This window comes from Myxocyprinus asiaticus, chromosome 16 (genome assembly GCF_019703515.2).
Source record: "Myxocyprinus asiaticus isolate MX2 ecotype Aquarium Trade chromosome 16, UBuf_Myxa_2, whole genome shotgun sequence".
NCBI lineage: Eukaryota > Metazoa > Chordata > Actinopteri > Cypriniformes > Catostomidae > Myxocyprinus > Myxocyprinus asiaticus.
This window is the reverse complement of record NC_059359.1, coordinates 25,331,012-25,350,286: the sequence shown is the minus strand read 5'-3', so window position 1 is coordinate 25,350,286 and position 19,275 is coordinate 25,331,012. Positions and strand designations below refer to the sequence as shown.

The 19,275-nt window shown below is 39.5% G+C and overlaps 1 protein-coding gene across 4 annotated transcripts in view; it reads right to left on the bottom strand.

Moving 5' to 3' along the window:
* Positions 1-19,275, bottom strand: part of LOC127453706 (cell adhesion molecule 4-like) — a 256,812-nt gene that overhangs the window by 34,029 nt on the left and 203,508 nt on the right. For 3 of the 4 annotated variants that reach the window (XM_051720306.1, XM_051720304.1, XM_051720307.1), the window contains exons 3-6: positions 18,285-18,572; positions 9,425-9,586; positions 8,873-8,963; positions 4,437-4,609 (exon numbers count right to left, since the gene is read on the bottom strand). In XM_051720306.1, the coding sequence (XP_051576266.1) occupies positions 4,437-4,609; positions 8,873-8,963; positions 9,425-9,586; positions 18,285-18,572 (714 nt within the window). The remainder of the gene's footprint in view (positions 1-4,436; positions 4,610-8,872; positions 8,964-9,424; positions 9,587-18,284; positions 18,573-19,275) is intronic. The other variant, XM_051720308.1, reaches the window with a different exon arrangement.

Below are 19,275 nucleotides of genomic sequence, written 5' to 3'. Positions count from 1 at the left end.
AATCTCGGCAGCTCTCTGAGGCAGTTCAATTGTAATAGCTTTTATCAGCAGTCAGGTCCATCCTGGCTGAGTTCTACTGCTGTTCTACATAACATTGTCACCAGGGTACCGACAAATGACTGTTTGACATGACGAATCATAGTGACCACTGAACGGGTTGCATATGTGGAGGTAATAAGCACACACACATTTGAATCAGAAAAAACACACTAGTGTAGCTACACCTTCTTTATAAGTAGTTTTGGTGAGGTAGCTTGGTATATAAATATAACTATAATTACTATAAACTAACCCTAACTCACACTCTAAACCTAACCCTAACAGAAAACATTTTGAATAATTTGAATTTTAAAAATCATTTTTTATTTATGTATGGATTGTTTTCCCAAATGAGGATGTCCCAAAATGTCATTTTCAGTACAAAATTGTCCCCAAACTAAAGCTAAGTGCACACACACACACACACACACACACACACACACACACTCATGTTGGTGCAGCTATCATTATGAGGACTCTCCATAGACATAACGATTTATATCCTGTATGAACTATAGATTCTATCCCCTAACCCTAACCCTACCCCTAAACCTAACCCTCACAAAAAACGTTCTGCATTTTTTCAATAAAACATAGTTTAGTATGTTTTTTAAGTGATTTGAATTATGGGGACACTCGAAATTTCCTCATAAACCACATTTATAGCATAATACCCTTGTAATTACCAGTTAGTAACCTAAAAAAAAAGTCCTCGTAAACCACTTAAACCTGCCCGCATACACACACACACACACACACACACACACACACACACACACACACACTACCTATCAGTCAGAGTGAATTCTGAATTCTCATTCACAGCTCATTGTGGCCAATACAGATACCAATAACCAGTCATCTAACTCTTTGCCTTTTTACCCTTTAAAATGGAGCTGCTAGCTAATTAATTATTCAATTGAAACAAAGAATCTGGACATCAAAATCTGAGACTTCACAAGATCAAACTCTTAACTGCTGCTATTTAAGGTTTGGCAGATGTAACATGAACCAGGAGTGTGACTATATTACATATGTATGCCAATTTGAATGAGAATGACATTACATGCATACATTTTATTGAGTCCATTTATGAGTATTTATAGTAATCCTGTTGAATCACGAATAAAATGAGACCAAAAACAACATAAAAAGTGTATAGATGTAAAAATAATCCTCACCAGTGCTGGGTGTAATCTAATTACAAAATAATTAGTTACTGTAATCTAATAACTTTTTAGTAAAAGAAAAGTAGTGTAATGCATTGCATTTAAAATTCTTGTAAACAGATTACAATTACTTTTAAGTACATTATAGGCTTATTTGTAATGTATTATTTATGTAGAAAACATGAATTATGGCCCTGTAATGAGTCATTGTGAAGGAGAAATGTGAAGTGCTGAGTGTATGACTTGAGCAGAAAAGTGTTTTAAAAAGTAACTTAAAAGTAAAGTAATTAGTAATGTGATTACTTTTTCAATAAAGTAATTATTAACGTAATCTGAAAATTTTTAGAGAAATAATTAGTAATTTGTAGTGGATTACTATTTTCAAGTAACTTACCCAATACTGTTTCTCACAGAATGACATGACATGCTAACTTGTCACTGATGCTTGTCACTGTCTGGCTGAAGGAGAGAGGCCACATGCAGAGATTATCTGCCGCAAACCAATAAACCATAACAAGTTATCAGCGAAAATATTGGCGGTAATTCCACTTTCTGCACGATAATAATATTTTAACTGTCCCAGTTATCAGCCAGTAATATATCGGCTGCCGATATATTGTGCACCTCTAAATGCAAGGCTGTAACCAAAATATACTTTGAGGGGGACAAGTCCCCCCAATAATCAGATATGGCCAGACTGTCCCCCACAGAAATAGCATAATCGTTTAAAAAAGTTTAATTTTTACTGTGCTCATTAGTCTAACACCGCTCGTCAGTGTCATATAAGATAGCCAATCAAATCAATGAAGGTGGGACTCACGTTTAAGACACTAAGTGGGAACCTCATGGATTATCCCAGCGCCACTCATCAGCAAGCAGTTTAGGTTAAGAGAGTTAGTGTCATGTGAGATGTAAGTATCTAACTAAATTCTAAAATTTGACCACTGTTTTATGATTGAAATGTTGAACCGACCAACATTAATTTCCAAGGGTGCAAATTATTCACCATTTGGCGAAATTCGCGGTTTTAAATATAAAATATGTCAAGTACAGTTGATTTGTATGTCATTCATAACTGTGAATGTGAAAACATTAACGAAGCAGTTTTCAGCAAATCAGGCTTATATTGTAAAGGAACTGAATGAATGTGGTAATCTGGCAGGCTTTTGAAGTAGCTTTTTAGAAAATTCTCTACATTGTCTAGGAAAATTATTAAAAAATTAAATAAATAAATAAAAATTAAAAAAACACAAAGTAGAGCGTTATCACCCAGATCAGAACTAGAACATGGTAAGTGACTTTTGTCTTCTATTGTGATTTTAGGTTTTGGCAATGACAGTGTCATATATTCTTAATGCAAATATTCTTAGGTAATAATATAAAATCAATTTTCTAAATAATTTCTTTGTCTTTAATTAATTCTGAATTTTGTAAAACATCTCTTAAGAGTCTACTTTTAAAAGAGACCATTTTATTTTGAGTATGTCTTGTCAGGTTTGTGCTCAAAAAAGGAGTTAAAGGAGTAGTTCACCTAAAAATGGAAAATGTACTTTTACTCATTTACTCACCCTTATGTTGTTTTAAAACCCATGTGCTGTTACTTTTTCTTGGAACATAAAAATAGATATTTTAAGCAGCTCTATTCCATAGAATAAAAAAGAAAAGAAAAGATGACTGAAACAGGCAAATTGCTAGCAATGCTGACACAGTGTTTGTCTTGTACTGTGTGAACTTTAAAAATACATGTATCTTTTAAAACCAAAAATTATAACATTTTGGGCCTTTATCGCATTTCAAGCCTTTATTCAGAGAATTTTTGCATTCAGCGCCTTTACTATTTTAAAGGACTGAGGACCATTATATTTGTGACCTCAAAACCCGTGCCCGCCTCCCCAAACTAGTTTGGTCCCTCCCAATGTTTAAGACATGGTTATGGCCAAGCCTAAATGTAAACATATTAAGCACTCTGAAACAGGACTGACAACCGTATTCTGCTGCTGTGTGAACATGGCCTGAGTTTTCATTAATTTATCTCTTCTCTCTATTTATCTTACCCTCCCTCACTCATGTTCCATAGACCAGCTCTTCTAAATTGGCTGTTTGCTTCTCATTTTGCCCTTCATGGTCAATTTAGAAAAGAAATAAGTGAAAAAAAGTTGTGTCAGTGTGAAACAGCGAGAAATTGAGATCAGCCCTCCTCCATCCCCAGCACCAGCAACGGGCTCACTGAGCTGTCACCATGACTGGTGACTCATCAACTTAATAGCTATCCCTCCTCTTCTATCAGCCTTCAGTCAGCCATTCCTCTCTTTTTAGCCACACTTTCACCGAGCATGGGATTTCCAGTAGGCAAAGCTTAAATAAGCCCATACTGAGAGTTAACACCTTATCATATCCATTTACTCCCAAATCCACACACAAACATGCATAAAATGGAACTCCATGTTCTGTGTAGGAAAGAATTAATGAATTAAGGAAGAAAGCAAGGTAGGACGGAAAAGGGAATGAAGCAGGAAGAAAGAAAGAAAGGAATAATAAAATAATGCATTAGAATAAAAGAATAAATAGTCAAAGAAAGGAATTCATTGAGCATTCTCTGAAGTGCAGAGGAGTTTCAAAGCTGAGAGGCTCACCTACACAGAACCGCTGAAGAAAAAGTATGGAAGAGAGAGCAACAGAGAGGGAGCAAGGGATAGATGCTGGATGAAAGATGACATTCCCACCCACCTGCGCTCTCTAAGCTCCCTCGTTAACATGCGCATTTGATGGCAGTTGTTATCATATGCAAAAAGACGAGAATAAGGAGAAAGAAGGCAAAGGACCTCTGGGGATCTCATTTCTTACAGTCTTTCAAAAAACATAGCCCCTCATACATGTCTATGGAGTGAGCTGAAAGATACAGTGTCCCATGTAGCCACCGGGGGCAAATGTGGGCAGGGGGGAGGACTGCAAAATAACCCATGGTGCGCCTACCACAGAATGGCTTTGTCAGAGTCAAAGTAAGCAACTTCGGTAGCTGTGCAGAAACCCACGCTTTTCCCACAGGCCAAAAATGTGTATGTGTTTATGCGTAAACATGCAGAATTACTTTGTCATACTGAACCATGTTGAAACAGATTTTGTATGACTTTGACACATTATGACAGGAGTGGAGGACAACATAGGTTTCTGATGTGGATTTTAATTGTTTAAATGGGGCAAGGGTTATTGTCATGTCATTTTTCTTACCATACACCAGCAGTGTGTAGTGGTCAGCTGCACGGCCATAATTATTATGTGCCTGGCAGAGGTAGGTGCCGTTGTGTGATTGGCTAAGGCGGGACATATGAAGAATGTTGGCCGTTTTCTCCGCCCTCTCAGGAAGAGTGTCATTCACTCGTGACCACTGGATATCACGTGGTCTGGAAAAGGAGACAAAAGTGATATAAAAACAGCAGAAGACATCATTGTTTTATTTGCATCATGACACAATCAAAGCAGGAACAAGTCTTTGAAAGAAAGGCTAAAAAAAACACATTTTCCACAAATAATGAGGCACTCGGAAGAAAAGAGAATTCTGCACAGGTGACATAAAAAACAAAACAAATAATAGAAAAGAACTAGATGAGAGGAAACTTTAAGGTCTCTTTATTTTAATTATTAAAAAAGTAAACATTCAGAATTATTTTTATTTGAATAACTGGTTAAACGTTAGAACAAGGTGTAACGTATGCTGGAACTGCTGACAATGATGGCAATGATGAAGAAGTGAAGATGAAGAACCCAAGTGCAGTTTATTTACAGAACGTGAAAACCAATAACCCTGACTACAAAACAAAACATGAACATGGACTAGACTAGACTAGACTTGACTATGAATTGACTTGACTTGAACGTGGCCTGACATAAACATCTACATTCACATTCACATTCAATACTCCACCACTACACAATGGAAAACATGAGGCTTAAATACAAGACATGGGAGAACATAAACCAATGAACAAACATAACTCATAACAAGCTAATTAAACAATAACCCAATGAAAACATGACACAAGAACATGGAGGGAAAACAGGAATCACATGACAAGGGAAACAGGAACACATGATATGAACCAGGAACTAGAATTTCAAAATAAAAGACATGAATCAACACAATACACATGACATATCCCCCCCCACTAAGGGGTGGCTCCCGACACCCCAACACATAAACAAAACACGTAAAACATGACATAAATTCAAAGTTTTGTAGGGAGTGGGGGGGGTGTCTTGAGGCGTGGGGCGTGGCGTGGCGAGAAAGAGCGAGGGGCATGGGACCAGGGCAAAGTCCGTGGGGGGGTGAAGCCATGAGAGGCTCGAGGGGTGGAGCCATGGAACGTGGTGCCCGGAGAGTAGCCGAAGACTCGAAGGGTCAGGGTGGAGCCAATGGCAGGGAGGACCAAGGCAGTGCTGGAGGCTTGGAGGAGCAAGGCGGAGCTGAGGGATCGGAAGACTGAGGTGGAGCCGGTGGGACTGAGGACCAAGGTGGAGCCGTAGGGAAGGAGGTCCCTGGTGAAGCTGACAGATCGGAGGGACGAGGCGCAGCCAGATGATCGGAGAGCCAAAGCGGAGCCAGGTGACCGACAGACCAAGGAGGAGCCGGAGGGACGAGGGACCCCGGCACAGCCGACAGGCTGAAGGACCGTAGTGGAGCCGAGGGAACGCTGAGCTGAGGCAATGTCGAGGGACCGACAGGCCAAGGCGAAGTCCAGGGCTCAGAGGGTCCAGGCGGGGTCGGAGGGCCGAAAGTTCCCCTTGCCTGCTCAGGAGAACTAAGGGTGGGAATAAGGGTGGGAACCATCTCCAGGTCCCACTGCTCAGGTGTGGCTGTGACGTGGCATGGAGCAGGCTTAGGCATTGCTGTGACGTGGAATTCTGGCTCGGCGGCGGCCATGTCGTGGAACTCTGGCTCGGTGGCGGCCATGACGTGGAACTCTGGCTCGGCGGCGGCCATGACGTGGAACTCTGGCTCGGCATCCGCCTCCCCCACAGTGAACGGGGAACCGATGAACCGTAGGGCGAGGTCGATATATTGAGCCAGGCTGAGGGAACTGCGACCGCCAGGCATCAAAAAAGAAATGGACTCATTCAGACCAAATCTAAAACAGTCTTTGAGGGCAATCTCATTAAAGTCCACCTGGCTGGCTAGACTGCAGAAGTCCTCAACATAGTCCTCCAGGGGACGATTCCCCTGATGTAGGCGCAGAAGTAAAACTGCTGGGTTCATGGTTGGTGAAGTATTCTGTAACGTATGCTGGAACTGCTGACAATGATGGCAATGACGAAGACGTGAAGGTGAAGAACCCAAGTGCAGTTTATTTACGGAACGTGAAAACCAATAACCCTGACTACAAAACAAAACATGAACATGGACTAGACTTGACTATGACTTGACTTGACTGTGGCCTGACATAAACATCCACATCCACATCCACATCCACATCCACATCCACATCCACATCCACATCCACATCCACATCCACATCCACATCCACATCCACATCCACATCCACATCCACATCCACATCCACATCCACATCCACATCCACATCCACATCCACCACTACACAATGGAAAACATGAGGCTTAAATACAAGACATGGGGAACATAAACCAATGAACAAACAGAACTCATAACAAGCTAATTAAACAATAACCCAATGAAAACATGACACAAAAACATGGAGGGAAAACAGGAATCACATGACAAGGGAAACAGGAACACATGACATGAACCAGGAACTAGAATTTCAAAATAAAAGACATGAATCAACACAATACACATGACACAAGGTTGTATTCGTTAACATTTGTTAACACAGTTCTTAACATTAACAAACAATAAACAATCCTTTAACAGCATTCATTAATCTTAGTTAATGTTAATGTCTATACTACATACTAATACATGTTTTACAGTAAAAGATGTTTATGTTTACAAAAAAATATACTTATAATAATATGTGCTCACAAGAGATTGTGTTTCTCTATTCAGTTCTTTAAAAAAACCTTATTAATTCTGCATAAAACATAATTTAAAACCCAAGTATCAAAATCTCAAATTAGCTAATAAAAAACAAACTCAATATGCAGATATCAGGCTCCTATGATTCCTGCAGCATCAGTAGAAAATATCAGAAATATTCTTCTAAAAACCATCTGTTGTGTTCAGCAGAGAAAAGAAAGTCATACACATCAGGGATGGCGTGAGAAAATTATGAGACAATTTTCATTTTTGGGTGAACAATGCCTTTAACTAGTGTAGTCATGTACTGTAGTCACCATCAAACGACTGCAAAATTGTGCTAAAAAAATAAGATGGTTTTAACTCATTTAAGTTGGTCATAAGAGAAGAGAAGAGAAGAGAAGAGAAGAGAAGAGAAGAGAAGAGAAGAGAAGGAAAGAAAAGAAAAGAAAAAAAAAGAGAAGAGAACCAAGACACACACAGATAATACCAGGCAGACAGAGACAAAAGAGCATGAAAGGAGGAGATTACTAAACACACACACACACACAAATAGCAGCAGGAGATACATGGAAACTGTAGGGCAAAAGCCTGAGGCTTCTGTTGTGAGCCCACCGCCTGTGAATTGCCTCATGCCTTATCCACCCTGGCTGGAATACAATCCCTGCGTCATCACCTGCTGTAATCCCACTGGACACTTTTAATTACAAGCCTTCGCAGGATCCCAAACCACACACACTTTCACAAACACATGCATATGACCACAGAGCATGAGCCTGCCAAGGCACTGAGGGATAATAAACACACCCCTCCAACAAAAGCAGACATTGTTTAATTGGTGAATAATGTCAGAACGAACAGGATCGTAATGGCTTTAGAACCAAGCAGCATGGAACAGCATACCGTGTGCTCAGCTACCATGCAGCAGCATCTGTTTCCATTCCTCATCCCTCTATCACTGCACTCATTTATCTCCACCCATCCTAAGACTGCTCACTCTCTGTGGGTGGGTGGGCAGGCTATTATCAATCCTCATCAGTGCATCCCCTAATCTTCAATCGTGTCCCTGCAATTAAACATTTATGTCTTGCACACTCTCTCCTTTTTATTCTCCCCATCAGTAAATCACAGCCTTTCGTCTCTACTTCCCAGCTAAGGCCCCACTGAGCCCATTTTTCTCTCCTTCTCTCTCCGTCATTCCTTCATTTCACCGTAAAATGAGTGACTGTGGCAGTTCAACTGTCCTCTCTATCTCTCCATTTGTCCAACTTTAATATCTGTTGCAGTCCCTTACAAGACTCCGGAGAGGTTTAATGGCTTTATGCTCACTGCCTCTGAGGGAGAAAGGGAGATAATTTGAGAAAGTGAGAAAGAAAGAGAGAGGGAGATATGGAAGGAGTAGTAGAGGAGGCATGGCTGTTCTCCCTCCTGTACAGATGCAGGATAGTCTTTTTTTGGAGCCGTTTTACTTTATTGGAGCTGGATTGAGATGATCCTCTGTAAGCGCATTGGATCGGTAAAATAAGAGCTACTCTTGTGGGACCAGTTCAGATAATTAGTTTTTAAAGCACATGTAGAAACAGAACTTCACACAAGGTTTCACATCCATCAAAATATCCCACACGCAACCTGACACATACATCCAAAAGAATAACACACACTCGTTTACACTCACAGTGGGTTGCCGGTAACAGAGCAGATGAGATTGAGGGAGTCTCCTTCTCTGAGGATGCCCTGAGGGGGAATGATTTTCACTGTAGGAGCAACTACAGAGATAAAGAGAAAGATAGAGAGAGGCAAGCACATTTTCAACAGGTGTCAGGATACAAATTCACTGTTGGTTACGACAGTTATAAACACCCAAAAGCTTACTCTGACTCAGTTGTCTTTTTTATAGAGTAACAGCCTTTTGACTTCGTACTTTGAATCCTGAGGCTGGCCTACTTTATGAGATGAGGCCTTGTTTAAAGTTTTTATTAGTTTTGTTCAACATCTATCCATGTTGTCATATTTCAAATGTTCCTGTTAAAGCTGTGTTATGTGCAACGGGATATACTTTTGCCTTTTCATCATTTATTATACCAGGCAAAATGTAACACAAACAAACAAACCTCGTTAGAAGCTTGCCAAGTGAACATGTTTAAGCAGATGGGGATTCAGTGAGCTAATAACAACCGTTAATTAGTCTAATATGGCAGTAGTCATGGAAACGGCATTGTTGGCTCACAGTGAACATCCAGGCTGTAGTGACGAACTCGCTTCTGCCCCACGAGTGCAGGGTGAGATGCCTCACAGCTCATCGCCGCTCCATTATCTTTCCTCTCCACAGGAATACGGATAGTGTTAGACACACTCACAGTCTTCCCATTTTCCTGCTGAGAGATCACGCCTAAAAAAGAGAATGAAACGAAAAAAGAGGGAAGGAATGAGAGGATTTATAAAGTCAGTTTTCTCAAATTTTAACAATATGTTTTACATTTCAACTAGACATTATTTGCCTACTTTTAAAAAAGATTGCCCTGATTATTTCAAACAGTATGAATTTGATGCAGTGAGTAATGCACCTTGCACACATCTATTCCACCTGCACAGAGCAGGTTTCATTATTCTTGTGAGATTATTACATTTTAATTTGATGATGGAAAAAATAAATGGCAAACAGAGGGTGAAGGGCAGAAAGTGAGAATGAGGGAGAAAAAGAAAAAAAGGGATGATGAAAGGCTAGAGCAGCAGGCCAAACTAACAGTTTAACCTTCAAGTAGACATTTAAATTATTTTCACTGAAGTGTAAAAAGAGACTGGCTCAGAGGTCCGAATTTTTGCAGAGCCCTGTCTTAGTGAACTGTTTTTTGGTAGACACACACACACACACACACACACACACACACACACACACACACACACACACACACACACACACATTTGCTCTGTTCTAAAACATAGTGAGCTGCCTATGAAGGTAGGATTTTAAGTCATCATATCACATCATAACACAAAAAATAATTTCAAATTGTCCCTATTTAAAAAAGAAAAAATCGAGGTTACAATAGGCACCAGGCACATTGGAAGTGAATTTTTTTATTATTTTTCTTTTGTTTTTTTAGGGGGGTTAAAGGCAGACATGTTAAGCTTATATATTTCTATTTCTGGTTAAAACTTTATTATTTGAGTTGTAAAATTGTTACAATTTTCATTTTTAAGGGCATTTTAGTGTTTACAGTGTTATGTCATCATGGCCACAAAGTTAATGATTTTATCACACTAAAATCATGTTATCATGCATACTGTTTACATCTAGTGGCTGTACTTTTGAAACAGTGAATATTGTAACATTTTCCAATAAAGTGCCTCACTGTAACTGTCACGGCTCGGGGAAGACAAAACATAGCAGATGAGAATGAACCCAAGTGCAGGATCTTTAATGATGGTGCCGGGAATATACAGGAGATAAACAACAGGATAAAACTAACAATGATGATGACAGGGAATACAAACAAGGATAAAGGTTACACTTAAATATAACAGGTGAGAGCTAAGTGTGGTCTGGGCTGTGTACAACGACAAGACTAGACAAAGACTAAAGGGAAAGGGTGAGAATAAATAGTCCTTGATGAGTAGTGATTGGTGACAGGTGGTGCTGATTAGATTATTAGAAGTACTGTAGCCGTGACTGAGTTCAGAATGACATACTACTCATACTATTTCTGCCATAAACACATATGGCAGAAGTAGTAAGAGTAGTATGCCACTCCGAACTCAGCCTGTAGCTGTGTCTCGTTTCGAAGGCTGTGTGCTAGGTAGGACGTGTCCTTTGAAGGCTGGAGTATACTGAGCATCCTCCTTTAAACAAGCCTCATTTAAACGAGACAGCCTTCGTAGGACAAACGGAAATGGAACGTAACATGGTGGCTATGACAGCACGCCACTCTTTAACAAGCACGAGCGCTTTGAGTGAGAAGGGAACAAAGTCCCTTTAGAACGGAATGTATGAGGTCAATTTTAGGAGAGTTACGTATAAAGATATAAAGAGAAAAGAAAATAGATTTTACAGGTGTACATTTAGTCTAATACTTTATTTTAATTATATATTAATCTAATTATATATATTATATGCTCTGCACCCATCTACTGAGGTACTTCATCTTTGGAATTAACAATACTTGCGTTTGAACATCATATTTTTTTTTTTTTTTAGACATTTCCGTTGAAGCAAAGAATTGTGGGTTGTAAGCGTCTCATTTCGAAGGCTGTGTCCTCCGGAGGTTGCATTTGTCGACCACATATGTCATCGAGGCTGTCTCGTTTCAGAAAAGTGAGTAGGACACTCCGAATTCAGCCTTCGAATGCGACCTTCTTTCGCGGGAATTCGGAGGATGCATGAGGTGTCTCCTTCGTGGCCACTCACAACCCACAATTCTTTGCTTCAACGGAAATGAACATAATTTGTCTGAAACAAATTACGCCACTTTGCCCGAAAATATGATGTTCAAACGCAAGTAATGTTAATTCCCAAGTTGAAGTACCTCAGCAGACAGGTGCAGAGTATATAATATGTATAATTATAGTAATATATAATAAAAATGAAGTATTATTGACTAAAAGTACACCTGTAAAATCTATTTTCTTTTCTCTCTACATCATTATAACTCCCCTAAAATTGACCTCTTACATTCCCTTCCAAAGGGACTTTGTTCCCTTCTCACTCAAAGTTCTAGCGCTTGCTAAAGAGTGGCGTGCTGTCATAGCAACCATGATAAGTTCCGTTTTGGTTTGCAAGGCCATCTCATTTAAACGAGGCTTGTTTAAAGGAGGACGCTCTGTATACCGCTGCATTCAAAGGACGCGTCCTTGCTAGCACAGCCTTGAGGGGAGACCAATGGAGGTGTGAAAGTAATCTAGATTAGTGAATTTTTAAAAGAAAAGTAGGGACAAGTTGAAATAAATTTTTGTCTGGCATAATTATCATTATTATCAAAAATGCTGTTGATTAAGCTTAACTTGAATTGAACCAGGAACATTCCTTTTTAAGATATATTCTTTTGGCTAAATTCTAAAGCAGCAATGCATGTAGGCATGCATTGTGATGAGCCCAGCGAAACAAATCCAAGATGACAGACAAGGCGAGAGAAATGTTGATGATAAATAAACGTATATATAATTAAATACTGAAAAGTAACTATAAAAATAGTTCAGTGTAACTACAATTGTATAAAAAAAAAAAAAATTGTGTGTGCTATGCAGTTTTATGCAAATAAGATTACTGTGCTGTTAGCTTAGCAACATACTAATGTCAGAGTCTATTGAAATTAGTCTCAGCCTCAGACGGCACGGCCACGGACTATCCACAGTCCATACTCTAACTGTCTAATGCATATAGCACATACAACTGGAAAACACTTTCTTGATCAACTCCGTGCAAATCTGATTGGCTGGTTTGATGGAACGTCCGCAAGTAGATGCTCACAGGATGTTTCATCAGTCCGTCTGGAAGCCGAGTTGTGTTTACAAGGTTCCGCATTGATAGAATGAGTGCTTTTGAGGAATAAATAATGACAGAATTTACCCAAGTTTGCCAGGTTAGTGACAACAAATCTTTTAAAGATTCAATTTTTTAGCAGAAATAGAAGCGGATATCCACGAGCAGAGCTGCATTTTCTGCTTTGTTTAGTTATGTCAGTGAAATTCTCTATAATGAGGTTTTCTGTGCTGTACTTAGACTCTCTACGCATTTTCTACTCAACTCCATTGTGTTTTCTGTGCAATCGCTCACGGAGACTTGCGCGGCATTATATAAATTATTTTTCCCCCATTTTGGTCTTTTGTTATGGTATGAGACATTTCTGATAACCCCGCCCCTAAATAGCCCGTAATAACAAAACCGACTGTGATTGGCTTTTCCTGTTTAAATAGGCTGTTCTTGGCCAATTGAAGCTGCTATAGAGCCCAGACCTATGCCATAGTCATAGGTCTGGCTACACGAGCCTATATTGAAATCAATTGTATGTTGATCTATTACACAGAGTTGCCTATGTTAAGTGCTTCAAATCAGTCACTTATTTGGTTCCAGTTTATGACCTTTATATGTAGGGTCATTCTTTTACTTGATGTCTTGATGTCAAGTTGCAATTTTATGTATAATAATCTTATATATAATATTATACAGTATATATATATATATATATATATATATATATATATATATATATATATATATATATATACATATATATATACACACTCACTTAGCACTTTATTAAGAACACTGTGGTCCTAATAAAGTGCCCGACGTGGTCTTATGCTGTTGTAGCCCATCCGCCTCAAGGTTCGACATGTGCACTCTGAGATGCTATTCTGCTCATTATACAGAGGGGTTATCTGAGTTACCGTAGCCTTTCTGTCAACTTTAACCAGTCTGGACATTCTCCGTTGACCTCTCTCATCACCAAGGCATTTCTGTCTGCAGAACTGCCACCGACTGGATGTGTTTTTGTTTTTAGCACCATTCTGAGTAAACTCTAGAGACTGTTGTGCATGAAAATCCCAGGAGATCAGCAGTTACAGAAATATTTATACCAGCCTGTCTGGCATCAACAATCATGCCATGGTTGAAATCACTATATATATATATATATATATATATATATATATATATATATATATATATATATATATATATATATATATATATATATATATATATATATATACAGCTGAAGTCAGAAGTTAACATACACTTAGGCTGAAGTCATTAAAACTCATTTTTTAACCACTCCACAGATTTGGCAGGTCATTTAAGACATCTATTTTGTGCATGACACAAGTAATTTTTCCAACAATTGTTTACAGACAGATTGCAAATCAATCCCAGAACAACAGCAAAGGACCTTGTGAAGATGTTGGAGGAAACAGGTAGACAAGTATCTATATCCACAGTAAAAATTAGTCCTATATCAACATAACCTGAAAGGCTGCTCAGCAAGGAAGAAACCAATGCTCCAAAACTGCCATAAAAAGCCAGACTACAGTTTGCAAGTGCACATGGGGACAAAGATCTTACTTTTTGGAGAAAAAAGTAAGTCTCATCCTCTGGTCATCCTCTGGTCTGATGAAACAAAAATTTAACTGTTTGGCCATAATGACCATCATTATGTTTGGAGGAAAAAGGGTGAGGCTTGCAAGCTGAAGAACACCATCCCAACCGTGAAGCATGGGGGTGGCAGTATCATGTTGTGGGGGTGCTTTGCAGCAGGAGGGACTGGTGCACTTCACAAAATAGATGGCATCATGAGGAAGGAAAATTATGAGGATAAATTGAAATAACATCTCAAGACATTGTAGGGCTTTACTGGTTGTTTAGATCAGTGTTACTATCAGAAATAATGAATAATTATTTCCGTAGTTATTAATTAATATTTTAATTAATTAATTGGATCTAACTCATTAAAACCTCATATGGGGCTCCAGTAAATGTAGTGTGCTGTTTAGGAGCAAGTTTGGTTATTAGCGATAATTAATAATTATCAAAGATAATTACTAATTATTAAAATCAATAGAACATTGATGAGAATCAATGTTAGCTTTTTTAATCCTTTAAAATCAATAATTATCAAAGATAATCGTTAATTGTTAACATCGATGAAACATTAATTAAAATTAACACTAGCTTATTGATCATTCAAATTCAGCAATCATCAAAGATAATTATCAATTATCAAAAATCAATAGAATATTAATAAGGATTAACATTGATGGGGCACCACCCTGGAATCAGGGACTAGTAACCAAATATTAAAACAGTCTCAATATTAGATTGTTTTCTTAGGAAAATCGACATCCGAAGAATATCAATTTTCGAGAAAAAAAAACAATGAATGAAAGTTTGAATCCGAGCACCGACATCCCATCAGCATGACACAGGCGTATGCAAAACAAACCAAAACACTTCTCTTTGTAATATAAACAAAGTTTATTTATGCAGTAATATCAATTAATAATTAATACAATGCAGTCAATAAACTTCCGACTTACAACTACAAACTAAACAGTGATATGATTAGATATGGAAATAAAAATAACTCTATAACACATAGGGTGTGTGTGTGACAGTGTGTGTAAGGAGGGACGCGCACAAAACAGCGGACATGACTCTCGTGGAGAGTATGTCACGCGAGACTTCCGGCCAGGGAATATGACCGCGAATGGGGGCAGAGATGGCGTCTACCAGTTACCGCGTATATCCGCTTGTACGCTTAGGGACAAAGCTGGGCTTTAGCATTTAAGCTATCTACGAGCCAAATTATGTGCCAGAATGTTTGTGAGGGGTCGCGTGCCTGCGTGTGTGTGTGTGTGTGGTTAGTACGAGAGAGAGAGAGAAGTGATGGCCCTAAAGCCGATTTCACGATCGTGGGAGAGAAAACAGCTGTTTAGTTCATCGCTCAGAGACGCGGTGGACGGCTCGTAAACAGTCCCGCGTACTTTGACTATTTAGTGGATGAACTCAGTTGCTGTCTCACCCGCGATGGCGAAATTGCACAACAATCCAATTTGGTTGGACCACAATACAGCAAAACAAATTCGTGATAATTAATACCCTGAGTATTAATAATGAGCGGACATGGCGGTCCTTAACTGTACAAGCAAAAACCTTGAAACACAAGAATAACACGCTATAATATTCTATCTCTGCCCAGACGTAACCTCTCACTTGAATTGCATGAGGACACAGGTAGAATGTGTTTTCCTCCATCCTTTAACTTTGACCTGGTTCCCTGAGGCTCGTGTGATGACGGGAGGCCATTTCCTTGCTCTGTCTTTGGGCGGTACGGCTGTTGATTGTCAGCAGGCGGTACGGCTATTGATTCTCGGCGGGCTGGCGGAGAACTCAGAAATGTCGACTTGATTGAAGATGGAAGAGAAATCTTTAATATCTTCACTTCTGTAGGCAAACGGATGAAGATGCGAATTGCTCGGCGGGCGGTACGGCTGTTGATTCTCGTTCGGATCCGTTAGAGTGTTCGGTTGAACACAGAGTAATCTCAACTCGTCCAGCAAGATGGAGATTGTATGGCTACAGTTTCAAGTTCGGACATTACTTCCTTGTGCCACGAGGTTGCACCGGAGAGCAGCCAAAGCTACGTCTTTATTCGGTGAACGAAGTCGCTGGAAGCGAAATCTTTAAGCATTTCAGAATTATTTCAACTCCTGATGATGTCATGTTCGAGGGACGTTCTGTTGTGTGCCTCATCCAATAGGAGTCGAGAGTTCGATCCTTCAGTGAGCAAGGCTTCCTGGATTTGTAGTCTGTTTTGGACTCCCTTTGTTTGATTTTGGTGCGATTTTTTATCAGTAAAATTTACGACATGGAATGTGTGGGGGCTGAGTTAGGTTTTACGACTTGTGTTAGGCCTGCCTTTGTCTTCTATCTGAATACATGAGGCCCAACAACATCAGCCAGGAAGTTAAAGCTTGGTCACAAATGGGTTTTCCTTATGGACAATGACCCCAAGCATACCTCTAAAGTTGTGGCAAAATGGCTTAAGGACAACAAAGTCAAGGCATTGGAGTGGCCATCACAAAGCCCTGACCTCAATCTGAAAGAAAATTGGTGGGCAGAACTGAAAAAGCATGTGCAAGCAAGGAGGCCTACAAACCTGACTCTGTTACACCAGTTCTGCCTGGAGGAATGGGCCAAAATTCCAGCAACTTATTATGAGAAGCTTGTGGAAGGCTACCCAAAACGTTTGCCCCAAGTTAAAAAATGTAATGGCAATGCTACCAAATACTAACAAAGTGTATGTAAACTTCTGACCCACTGGGAATGTGATGAAAATCATTCTCTCTACTATTATTCTGACATTTCACATTCTTAAAATAAAGTAGCGATCCTAACCAACCTAAGACAGGGAATGTTTTCTACAATTAAATGTCAGGAATTGTGAAAAAATGAGTTTAAATGTATTTGGCTAAGGTGTATGTAAACTTCTGACTTCAACTGTATATATAGACAGCGAGCAGCTCACTAGGTTTTGGAACAGAGCTACTAGCTTGTGCTTGCACTCACATTTTTATATTCTAACAAAATTGCTAGAACACAAGCCTAAAATCTCAGTCTGCACTTTTCCTGTCTCTGTTTTTGTTTCTGTTTCTTTCTCTCTGTCTCTTTCATTCTTTTTCTCCATCTTTCCCACCTTGGAGCCCAAAAAAGGAAAGCTCCAACAAAGACAGGAAGCAAATGTGATAGTACTGAGAGAGAAAGAGAGAGATAGATGGAAAAAGATGAGAGTTGACAAAAAAAGGGTATAGGGACAGATTGGGGCCGCACCTGGATCCACACTCTGGCACAGTTGTGTTTGTGGGTGTGACAAAAAAAGAGGGCTCTTCTGCACACATGCGAAGGGACCCAGATGGACATATACATTTGAAATTTGATAGAGTAACATAAAGCAATAGAGGGGAAAATGTGCCAATGAACAAACACATGGGGGAGTGAGGCAGAGCATATCTTCCTGGCTGACAGAGGGATTAGAAGAAATTAATTACATTTACTATAAAGACAGAAAGTCGGACAGAGAGACAAAGCAAATTTGCACATATGCTTTAATCAAATTTTAATCTTTTGTGTGTTCATATGAGAGTATACAGTATATGTATGCTATGAGCATGCAGTATATGAATGTGTTTGCAATGAATAAGAGACTTTTTTGTCACATTTAAATGCATGCATGAATGCACAAGTGTCAGAAATTAACCTTTACATTAAGGAGCAATATTTGTCCCCTGGATTTGACTTTCACTGTCATGAGGGCATTTGTCTCTAACCATATAAAAATACACGTGTCATCCATTTAAGTCTAATATTTCAGTTTAATCAGTACATTAACCTAGATTATCAAGCTGAAACTCATTATTTATGTGATAATGATAACTAGACTAGAATATTAAGATTTTACAAATAAAAAACAGTAATTAATTACAGGGCATTTTTTTGCCTCCACATATTAAAATTCAAAGCCATTTTTGTCACTTTCGGTGGCATTTTTGCCCTAAGCCCTGGTTCATTTCTGACCAAGGTATACACACTCACTCACCAGGAATCTCTCGGCGGTCTCGAACCCAGCGTATTGTTGCTGGTGGTTTGCTCCGTGGGGAAACACATATGAGTTCAACCTCTCCGCCCTCCACTGCCTCTTTCTTCACCTCCACTATGGGCACCTCTGGGAGCACCACCACTGACAGCGTGGCCACCTGATGGTGTGTGTCATCTGTGTAGAGCTGGCAGAAGTAACCACCCTCGTCAGACACACTAACGTTAGTCAACGTGATCCGCACAAGCCGCGGTGTGAAAAGAACCATCTGAAAACGGTCATCTTTAAGTGCTGAGAGAGAAAAAATAGAAGGGGAAGCAAGTTAGGATAAGTAGACAGGATATAAATATATCAGAAAAAGACAGATGAGAAGCTGCAAAATGTAAGTAACAAAATGGTTGTGTGTGGGTGGGGAATGAAGCAGAGAAATGTAATAGAAAACAGTGTTGGGGAGTATAACTACAAGTACAGATGCTATGCTTCTAACTTCAGTAGCTTGACAGTAGCTCAGTTGTTTCCAAAATAGTGAAATATAGCTTTTCCAGTAGCAAGCTGTTTTTTCTGTAGCGGCATGGCTTGATAATTCACTACATCACTGTTTTTATGTCACGTTGTACAACCCCAATTCCAAAAAAGTTGGGACAGTATGCAAAATGACAATAAAAAAAAGAGTGATTTGTAAATTATATTCACCCTTTGCTGTATTGAAAGCAATACAACTAAACATTATATGATGTTAGATCTTTGAGAAAAGGCCAATGAGATTTGGCGAGTGGAATTTGCATGCCACTCCCCCGGACATACGGGTATAAAAGGGAGCTGGAATGCAGGATTCATTCAGCTTTTTTCTTCGGAGACGAGCGGTTGTACTATCAACGAGCTGAATACTACTGCTGTTCCATTCACCTCTTAAGAAGCGTATGCTGTTGGATATATTGCGCATTTCCAGTGGCTTTCTCTCCTTCTGCACGACGAGTGTAGATTTCGCCCCTGG